The sequence below is a fragment of the Mytilus californianus genome, unplaced genomic scaffold, assembly GCF_021869535.1.
Source record: "Mytilus californianus isolate M0D057914Y unplaced genomic scaffold, xbMytCali1.0.p SCAF_6, whole genome shotgun sequence".
NCBI classification, from domain to species: Eukaryota; Metazoa; Mollusca; class Bivalvia; order Mytilida; family Mytilidae; genus Mytilus; species Mytilus californianus.
The window spans coordinates 95,381,131-95,392,564 of record NW_026262712.1 but is presented as its reverse complement, the minus strand read 5'-3'; the positions used below and the strand labels follow the sequence as shown (position 1 = coordinate 95,392,564).

General features: G+C 31.0%; 1 protein-coding gene across 1 annotated transcript in view; it reads left to right on the top strand.

The window, feature by feature from the left end:
- The first annotated feature begins 9,863 nt into the window (after positions 1-9,863).
- Positions 9,864-11,434, top strand: part of LOC127704143 (acyl-CoA synthetase short-chain family member 3, mitochondrial-like) — a 36,353-nt gene continuing 34,782 nt past the window's right edge. Inside the window, exons 1-2 of the mRNA XM_052208031.1 lie at positions 9,864-10,157; positions 11,095-11,239. Of these exons, the coding sequence (XP_052063991.1) occupies positions 9,898-10,157; positions 11,095-11,239 (405 nt within the window). The 5' untranslated portion in view covers positions 9,864-9,897. The remainder of the gene's footprint in view (positions 10,158-11,094; positions 11,240-11,434) is intronic.

Genomic DNA, 11,434 nt, shown 5'->3' with positions numbered 1-11,434 from the left:
TAATATAGCAATTATAATTTTAGTGAAAAGCCCTACACTGGAAAATGCTTAAATTGAAAAATCTGCAAAAATATGTAGACAGTTATACATCCTTTGTTAGTATTGGTCCCAAAATATAAATTCATTTTCAGGAAACTACGGAAATTATTTTGTGAATTGCCAAATATAAACATCATTAAGATGATTTCCAGTTATCAAAATTGGCAAATTCATTTCTACTTATCAATTAAGCATTAACTATGTGTGTACATGTGTGCAAACTATCATATACTTACTTTTATTTTATTACGTTTTACTCAAAATTGAGAATACCATTGAGATAACATGAATAGTGTACAAATTGAGATTTCACCTGTTTTTCAATGTATTTTCAAACGTCCATATCTTTGGAACGGATAGAGATTATTATCTAGAAATTTTGAAATTGACTTTTTGTTATCAATATCTTGTTGAAATATACCAAGTTTTGAAACATTTGCTATAGTTTATCAGCAGATAACAATTTTTTCGGCTAAGGCCTTTCAACAGAGATATGATCATGTTCCATGGCATTTAAATCGTTAATTTCTAAATTGGGTGTTTTTGCTGCATACTCAAAATTCTTAAAATTAAGAATGATGTCGATGCCTATCTGTTTAATGTAAAGTCTTACATGCAGCTTTACATTGAAATATATTCCTGGGGCATAAATGTAATTTTACTATGATAAATCAATGTCTGATTGATTATTGATGTAGTTATCACATAAAGGGTGTTGTCCATTGTATTACAATGATCGTTAAGGTGAATTATAGGGCCAACCTTTTCAAAATGATCATTGTTTCTTTATTTGTTCACAGTTTTTTTCCCGAAAATATGTCAAATGTTTAATTTATGGAGACCGTTGTTTCTTTTGATGAAACGATGTGCTTCATTTGTGCATTGTTTTGTGATGTTGTGACAGTGATATATTGTAAATATAGTCTCTTGTTTCATATATCTATTATTTTACATCTTCGAATATAAAACAAAGCCTTTCAAATTTATGATCTGTTTAAATAGATTTTTAAATGCTACAAATTTAAACTATAAAATGAAAGCAACATTCAAATATAAAACAAGACAGAGAATAAATGCAAAATGTTAATCACAATATCATCCGTTCAGACGCTGGCTGATTCATCTACAAAATTGTATTATTTATTTTATATGTCCGTGATATTATCTTTATCAATTGAATAGTGTGTTTAATCTATTCGAAAGTTTTTGTAAACATTTTCCATTCTATGGTTTAAATTATGAAATAGATACAGATTGTGATTTCTGGGAAGTTTAAGAATACATAAGAACTATTAAAAAAATAAAATCATTGGAGGACAGACAAGACAAATAGAGATACAAACTATAAAAGAAATAAAACACGGCAATTGCTAGATACCAAGAGATTGAATATAAATCTCAAATCAACGATGTTAGGACAGAAGAAAAATATCGACAAATAATTATCAAAAAGGAGGACATATCAGGTCATGGCGGTTAACAAAAATCTTGTGACAAGGACTTTCCTCAAAATCCCGAATGCTCAGTAATCTAACGTGTGAGTGTAAAGCTAGGAATTCCCTGTTTTAAGGTAGCACAATACAAAAGCAACTAAATTTTATCAAAATTTCATTTTCAGCTGTTTTTGTTACTTCTTAATATTCAAAAACCACTGAAGAAAAAATTATTTACATATCTTGCAGTGTTAATGAGTTTTGATGATAATTAGTTTTATAAACAAATGCACGTGTCTGACTGATACAAGATAAGAACATGTGGGCAGTACTATGTGGTTAATCAATAGAATCATTTGATAGCTTTACAACCACTGACCAGCAATAAAAATAACAGTTATGAAAAAGAGGTGGATTAGGGATTTATGGAAAAATGAAAGATAATAAATTCCAAATAAAAATACATTTCTGTATTGGAGATGTCAGGAGAAAAAACAAAACAACTATTTGGAGCTAAAGAGGGAATCCAAATATAAATGTACAGATATGAAACAAATATAATTGTACAACAATAAATGTTGCTGATGTTTATACTAGAATTTCTTGAGAAAATGTTTAAATATGAATTCTTTTTAAAAGAAAATACAAACTAAATACTTCATTTTCAAATTGCAAAAAATGAAAACAATCTACTTTGTGTAAAACACCATATTGTCATTGTATACAATTATAATTCTAGAAATCCCCCCATAAGGATCCTCTAGACTGACCAACTGATCATTTTGTGTACACATGCATAACTTACTTTTTGTAACAATGCAAAAAACAAAATATATCATTTTATGTACTAAAAGAATAAAATCCATATTGAAAAAAGTAAATGCAATGTGTAATTAAACTTCTGAGATCATTAATAGTAAAGGTTTATCATGGTGAGCGGAGTTTTTACCATATCAGTAGCAACTGACTTACAGCAAGGTCAATAATGATATAACATCTCCCGCCAGATCTGATTGTTGATGCATAGGGTGTGCATTTTCTTTATATATTTAGAATTGCTGAATTGGAATGCTTTCTTACTGGTCAAAACCTAATTGATTTATGATTAAAGGCCAATCCTGAAGTATTCCCATGATACATGTGTGAATTATATTGAAGTTAAAGGGGTACAAGTATGAAAATCCTTATTTATTCAATTGTGACACATTCATTTTTGTCATGAAAATGTAGTTTTAAATGAAATTAGCTCCTAGATGGGTGCCTCTATATGCTTGATTTTCACACATGTTGTTCCTTGACCAGTTATCTTCAAAAGGGTGTCTCAGATTTCCCAAAACATCAATAGAAAAATTTTTATACCCAATTTAATTTAGTGATCTCTTATGAATTGAGGTTGCAAACTTCATTGAATTTTTATGAGAGAATGAAATACAATATGAAAAATCTGAGACACCCTTTTGGAGGTCAAACTGTGTTGCACAAGAATCTATAAAATATTTTGGGATGGTATGAATAACAAAGAAGCTAATTACATTCAAGTGTGGACATCACAATATAGCAACTAATTACATAATAATTAATTATGTAATAATCATGTCATAATGAAATAATCACCATTTGAAAGATTAATCTTTCTTCTTTCTTTTGGTACCTCATTTATAAAATTCAAAGCTGGATGAAAGAAATTACATCAGTTTAAAGTTGTCTGATTGGGGATGAAAAAATCTTTGTATTGTGCTACCTTAATAATGATAATTCGGTTATGTAAATTAAATATGTAGGATGGCATCACAGCAATTAAATATTATCAAATATTTAGGTATATAAATGAAAAAAATATGTTGAAAAAAAAATACTTTCTCATACTTTAATTCTGAGTGATTTAATTTTTATCAATTTTTTTATATATATATATATATATATATTTGCACTGGTGATTTCAATAATAGTTTATAGAGATGGTGTTAGAAAGAGCGTCTCGTTTCGTTTAAGGACACCGCATATGAAAATCTGCTATATACTACCATATATTGCCATACAGCCCAAGGATTTCATCGGTACTTACCAAAACAATTGCGAGAGAGGCACAATTTAGCAAATAACATCTGATACAGATTAATTTTTTTTCCTATGCAATAAACCGAAATGTCACTTCTAGCCCATGCAAATAACCGGATAATTTAACACTATATCTATAGGGAATGGTTTGGTGCAGGAGAAAAGTATGCAATTAACCGAATTATGCAATTATCCGGTATGCAATTAAGTGGAGTCGACTGTATAACAAAGCTTAGCCAGGAGTACATACACAATTATTTTCACATTTGACGTACATACAAAGTTTCTTTAGAATTACTTTATGGTAACGGGACATCAGTTATAAAAAAAAAATTGCGTTATGCCTGTTAGTAAAATAAGTTTTCAAATTTTTAGTTCGCCGATTAAAAAAATCAATGCATTTAAATTATATGTATTGATACTATATCACCATATTGTCTCTTAAGTACATAAGCAACATAATCGGGTGTCTCTTTCTATATTTTGCATCCTACCACCATAACTACGTTCTATTGTCAGATGTGTATTTCATGTTATAAAATAGCTTTCAAGTGGCGTTTCGTTTGGTCTTTATGAAGTTTGTCCGTTAAACTGTGAAACTATGATTTATAAAAGAAAATGGTCAAACCATTATTCTTAAGAGAAAAAGAACAAATCTGTGTAAGAGGAACATAGTGAGGCCCATAGAAATAAGCGTAAACAATCAAGCGACGTTATACCTTATAGCTCCAAAATAGAACATAGTTATTATTGAGAAAACCTACTGTGTTTCAACGTTTAAAGGTTATCCTTTTTATGTTTTAGTGTTAAAATGAATTATAGCGATTAACTCATACGTCGTTATTCTCCAATTTATCGATAATATTCAAAAGTAAAACTTATGTTTGACCAGAAAATATGACAGCATCGTTTGGGGTTCAAATAAATAATAAAAATCAACGGGGACACACTAACTCTCAATAGAATGATTTTTTACACTCCAGAAATATATCATGTCTTTAATAAGGTATGCTTTTGTCACAAAATTTAGTAGCATGGTCCTGAATACGCTATTAACACTAGTCATTATTTACAGTTGAAGAATAATTGAGCGCAAATATAGGTATCAAAAGAAACTTATAACCAAGGGTTCCAATTTAGTTGAAGTCATCCCTTCGAAAGTATTACGCCATCACGAGTTGGTTGATCGTTATGAAATATCTGTGTCACAGATGACCACCGATATGTTTCAATTGTCGTTAACACAATCCCATCCTCTTTTTCTTGATTATGACATCACTACATGAGACTTATCGCCGAATGTGTACTAACCATGAACAGTATGACGGGTGCCACTAGTGGAGCAGGATCTGCTTAACATTCCGGAGCATCTGAGATCATGGTGGGGACTGTGTAGGTCAGTCTTTAGTTTTCTATATACTAGTAGTGTTGTGACTTTGAATATCTTATCGTCGCCTTTTGTTATTTGCCATGGCGTTTTCAGTTTCTCTTCGACTTATGAGATTGGAATGTCGCCTCTTTTTTTTTATTATGCTTCTAGTGTAATTTACGTTGCAAGATACAAGATACAAGATATTTTATTGTGCCAATCACGGCGCCCATTACTGAGCAGAATAATCATCGTATTTACAAAACAATATACAATACAATATAATATTTGAACTAAATGAAATAACAAAATAATTGGTTATTTATGATTAGTACGATTGTTATAAAATAAGGTTTAACACAAATTGAATGTAGAAAAAAAATAAAATATAATAAGTTGTAATGATAAACTTGACCAATTTGGGTAAGGAACACACTGCAACCTAGACCAAATTAGTCATGAATCCGTTAGTTATGAATATTATTATTATCTAAATTGTCGGCCAGTATAACGTGAGCCTTGTGGTGTTCCTTATCAGCTTAAGATTAGAAAATAATTAATCTCTGTTCGTTTTTCTGATTATGTCAGTATGAAAAGGACAATTATTCTTTGAGGTACAGCAATATTCTTTAAATTCCACACTCAGAACAACACGGTACGGTAAAAAAAGTTATGCTACTTTTTCAGCCATAACTCTAACTATGGAACAGTCTTCGGTGCTATTTTTGTTCTAAATTCAATGGCCTTAAGATCTTCCCCGTGCAGCCCTTGAAGGTCTCGAAATCTCATTTATTTTGTGTGAAGTTACTAAATTTGATTACTCTTGCGTTTTTATTTTTTCATTGTTTGATTCAATGAACTGTTAAAATAATAATTATACTTGTTTTACTTTGTTAAAATATTTGAATAGATCTGAAATCATGTATGCTCAATGCTTTTACATTTTTTATGATAGGTTTATTTCTACAAGTATCTGTTTTATGTTTCTTTAATGTTTATTATCTTGTATATTTTTATATACACTGCTATACATGTGCAAAGCGCATTCCTCAAATACGTTGGGTAATGGTTTTGTCGTGAAATATAAGTTCCTTTATACTATTAGTTCCAAATAGAAGACATATTCTGTAATATTTATTCCACTTGAATAAATATTACAGAATTTGTTCCTGACGGAACAGATATTATGGCCTGGTTTATAACAAAGTTTCCAGGGGAACCTCTGTTAGGTGGAACAAATATATGTTGACATATTCCCCATTTCCATTCTCAATTTTATGTTTTATATTGCAATGTTTAAAATCATGTATATTTTTGTACGGGTTTTTATATTCTGAAAGACGGCTCTTAACAAGTTAATGAATTGTTCTTCAAATCTTTCTTGTAGGCTTATTTGAATATGTTTGCTTAATGTTTAATACTACCGTATATTTATGCGTCAAAATTGGTAATGACAAAGTAGTAAAAATTAAAAACAAAAAGACAATTTGATATTTAAAAAGTCAATATATACTGACCAATACCAGGAAAAGTATCTTAAAACGATCTTTATTGGAATGATTGGTGACTGTCATATCTATGACTTGATGATACATGTACTTTTCAAATAAATGTAGTGTATATTTGCTGATATGGACGTTTGACTGTCTACTTTTATTGCATGTGCATGCATTGTTTTATAAGTATTTGCATTATAAGATAGTAAAAGCTTATGTTTTGATATTTGTTTTTAAATATCGAATAAAAATTTAGTTTTCTAACTTTTACAATAATAGAGTTATTTTCAAATTTTCAGAACTATTTTTACGGTAGTTCCTTTCATACTTTCGCTCTGAGTCCAGAGGCCAACATAGAGTCCTCGACAGTAGACTTGTTTCTATGCTATATAATTATCCACGAGTCTTCAATGCTATGAATAAATATAACAGAGACTATGAACAAAATATACCATCATCACTAAAATCTCCATATGATAAAAATTGATAACAAGTCGAGTGACAAAGTACGACCACTGAAGAGGTTCCTGACCTGGGACAGGGACATGAACATGTGGCGTGCCTCAATTGGTTTTGTTTTGAAAATATCAAAACCTCCCAATTAAATCGCGATCGATGGAATCACAGACATCCAACACATCCTTTTATTCATACATAAAATAAAAATCAGTACGGGAAACCTAGCTCTATAATGACAGTACATTATATAACAAAAACACAAGTTTAGTTTAAGAATATTTTATCTGCTTAAAGACAACTAGAATAGATACAAGTAAAACATATCGATGTGCAAAATGGAAGACACACAAGAAAACCATACATGCATATATCACTCTTTGTCTCGATCTGGTGAGTCAAGTCTTTTTCAACTAATTTTTATAGTTTGTTCGTATTGTGCTTTACACCACTATCCCAGGTTTGGGGAGGGTTGGGCGATCGCGAACATGCTCAACCCCGCAACATTCTGTATATGCTACCTGTCCTAAGTCAGGAACGTGTAGTTCTGTGGTTGTCAATTTTTACTGTATATCATATTTGTTTTTCGTTTATTGTTTTGTACATAAATAAGGCCGTTAGTTTTCTCGTTTGAATTGTTTCACATTTGTCATGTCAGGGCCTTTTATCATGAGCTTGCTATACGGTGTGGGTTCTGCTCATTGTTCAATGCCGTACGGCGACCGTTAGTTGCCACTACATCATTTTGTCTCTGGTGAAATGTTGTCTCATTTGACACCTTGCCACATCTTCATATTTGTATATTAGTCTTATTTCGACAAATGAAGAGGTTGATGGTCAATGATATGGTCTGGGACTAGTGTCATTCTTTAATGTGTGGATTTTTATTGCCATCTTTGTTATTTTTAAAAATACAATTATTCAACATACATATTGAAAGTCTGGTATAGAATCAATGAATCCATGCAAGGAAAAAAATTCATTAACGTCTCCGAGGAGACGCTATTAAGAGTTGAACGATGGATAGTCTGCGGGCTGAATGCTTCTTACTATCTGATTGGAAGATATTGCTGACTCTATCCAGGAACATATATACTGTTCCCAGCTCTATCATAGCTAACTTGTGTTGATTGGTTGGGACAATTCGAAACCTAGTAAATGTCTTTTGATCCCGTAAAGTGTCGGAATTGAACTGTCTATTTTAGCAATTAGATTTTGCCTGGTTACCAATCATGCAAATCGGTACACAGGTAACACTTATCTATAAATAGCCGAAACTCCTGAAATATTGTAAACACACATGTGATTATTTAACGTTCTATCCAGTCGCTCACTGTTACGAAAATCTTGTACACAAAAGCATACTTATGAAAACATCGTGCTTTAATCTTAGCCTAGATTATAAATATTTATACTTAGTAAGATAATCCAAAAGCAATAATCAAGAAATGACTAAAAGGGAGATATGTTCGATTAAATATTAATTTAAACGGGATTTTTTATCTCGGAAAGGGGGGTGCGACCTTTTTATGGTAAAAGCACATATATGTCTCGTCTGGTAAAAGGAAAATACCCTAGAGATCAAATATTTTTTTTACAATTAGTATGTCTACACATAGCTATGATGCATGGTTACGCTACTACATCATAGGGGATACATTGATTGACAAATATATAAAGCATTTACGAAAGTGATATTAATTGCATTTGAAAAAAGTATCTACATCTGGTTAGTTTCAGATTCAATCTTTAAACCTTGACTTAAATATCACCTAAATTTCTAGACCTCTATAATGGTTTACTTTTATAAATTTTGACTTGGATGGAGAGTTGTCTCATTGGCACTCATACCACATCTTCTTATATCTACTCATCAAATATCATGAAGCTTAAAATAGGCCTATTCTAGTGGCTCATCCCTACCCCTCACTACAAATGATAAGTATGATAAGTGCCCCCCCCCCCCCCCCCCCGATTTTTGGGGTAGGGTTTGGGCTGGGTTGAACGTTTTTTAGCTCTCCCTATCAAAATAGCAGACGATGAAGAACAGAAGACTAAAAAAATCGAAAGGGAAATATATATATATATATATATAAGAAGAATATAAAACTACTCTCAGACGATGAAAGCAATTATACATGTATGCTATCATATTTCAACAATGCTTAATTTCTATGAATGATTTTAAAGGAGATATGAAGTATGCATAATTAGTTTAGACAGCAACCCAATTAAACAACAAACAAAACAATTTACTTCTAAAATTCAACTTACGGTCTTCTACAATGGACATGTCATTACAATATTTTAAATTTTTAATCTTCCCAAGTCTAGCTATGATATCTAGAATAGTTGTGAATACATGTAAAAAAAATATCTTAATAGCAAACAATGAATATTACTTAAAACAATGAGGAGGGTCAAGAACAAACTTCTAGTAGTCTTTATAGGTATTTATTTTTATGTGTATTTAATACTTCTGTTTGTTTTGTCATGATCGTATATTTTTGTAATCTATATTTAGTATATATATTAATTATACATGTACCTTTATGTTGTAAAACAGTTGGTTAATAAAGAATTGAATTGAATAGTTGTTTCAAGTTGAGGTTTATTGGCACTATATATATACGCTATATGAGAGAAAGAGAAATAAAAGAAAATAATAAATTTCAAATACGGAAATACTGTTGGCATTTTAAAAGAACGGTCTCTCACAAAAGATTATGTCAATCCAGTATGTTAAGCTTTGAAGGATTAGTACGAAATTAAAGGACCTAATTTGACATCCAACATTGAACGGTATACTGCTTCATAACGTGTTTGGTAAAATTTGCTGATTTATATGCAAGGCTATTCTGAGTGAATTAATCTACAAAGCGAGAACACTTTTCACTTTCATCAGCTAAGAGACGGCTAGCCTAGCTTTTTAAGAAAAGCTATTACTTGTAATAACCTAAAAATACATAAAATCTGACAGCTACCGGGATCGATGTCTATTTAGAATAAGAACTTCCGGTTGTTTTGAACTGAAATTGTAAACAACATGAACTTTTCAAAACACATTTTCCCATCTATAAAACAACTGTCACGCTCAAGCAATTACAGAATTGGTTACAGATTACACAAAATTCCATGCACCTGCAGTTTGCATCATCGGTTCTTCGCATCTAATGCATACGATGACAATTTTTCACGCTCTATCAATTCCTCAGAGGATTTTTGGGCCGAGCAGGCAGAACAAATAGTTTGGCATAAAAAATGGGACAAAGTACTCGACAACTCAAACCCACCTTTTAGTAGATGGTAATTATTAAAGTAATGACCTCAAGAACTGATGTATAGCTTATCTTATATATAGATTTGAACATTGACTTTAACTATTTAACCCTTTGGTCTGGCTGACCGCACTGTGTCCCTCCTCTACCTTGGACTTTTATACTAATATTAGTAAAAAAGGCCCAGTCTCCTCAATAGAGTATGACAAAGAGAGTTTTCCAAACAAACTAAAGAATAGTTACCAAACTGGAGTGCTTGTACAACAAATATAATTTGTAGTATTCCTTAATTTAAACCAATAATGATAAGGTCATAATGACGTTAGAAAATGAAGTTCGAAGATGTTTACCAAAATTCTTTACACAAAATAATTAAATGAAAAATACTGTACACGCTCTAATGTTCATTCTAAAAATGTAGCAGTTAAAGGGTTAAGGTTTCATCAGAAGGAATTAAAAAAATATTGCCATCACCCATGTTTACATTACAAAATTTAGAAACATACATGTTTACCTGGAAAAGTTTAAGGCATCACAAGAACTAGAAAGATAAAGTTTGAATGCATTTTATGTTTCAGAAAATTATACAGCATGCACCAAACTTGCAGTAGACATGGTAGATGTTTAATTGTAACTTTGGAATTTAAGTTTATATACATGTACTTCTAAAGAAAATGATACTGTTGAGGGATGATGTGATTGTTATAAGATATTGCATTCAAATTTTGGCTTCTTAAAATTTAGTTGAAATGAAAAAATCCCTTTGTAATTACTTACTTTTTTTTTAATCATGTTAATTATTTAGTATTTCTCTACATACATGACATATTGAAATTAAAATTTTGAGGTATCTTAAGATAAAAACCATGTTTGACAGTTCAAAAATAAAGTAATCAAATGAGAAAAAATATTCCCACCCTCAATTTCTTCGCAGTTAAAGTTTTATTTCTGTTTTGTACTTTAAGGTTTGTCGGTGGAGAACTGAATACATGTTACAATGCTGTGGATCGCCATGTTGAAGCTGGTAATGGAGAACAAATGGCCATTATATATGACAGTCCAATAACTAAACAAGTACAACATATTACTTACAAGGAACTTCTTGATGAGGTATGAGTTTGTTAGCTGATTGAGTTTACCATCATTTTCTATGAAGCTAGAAACACACATTGTTTAAATAAATGGACAGTGTGTGCCAAGTCAGTTTTACCTGAACAATGTTATTGTGGGTTAATGGTTAATGTGGTAATGATATATTAATGAGGTCTTTATAAAGGTGTATGTTGGTTGCTATCAGTACAGCTT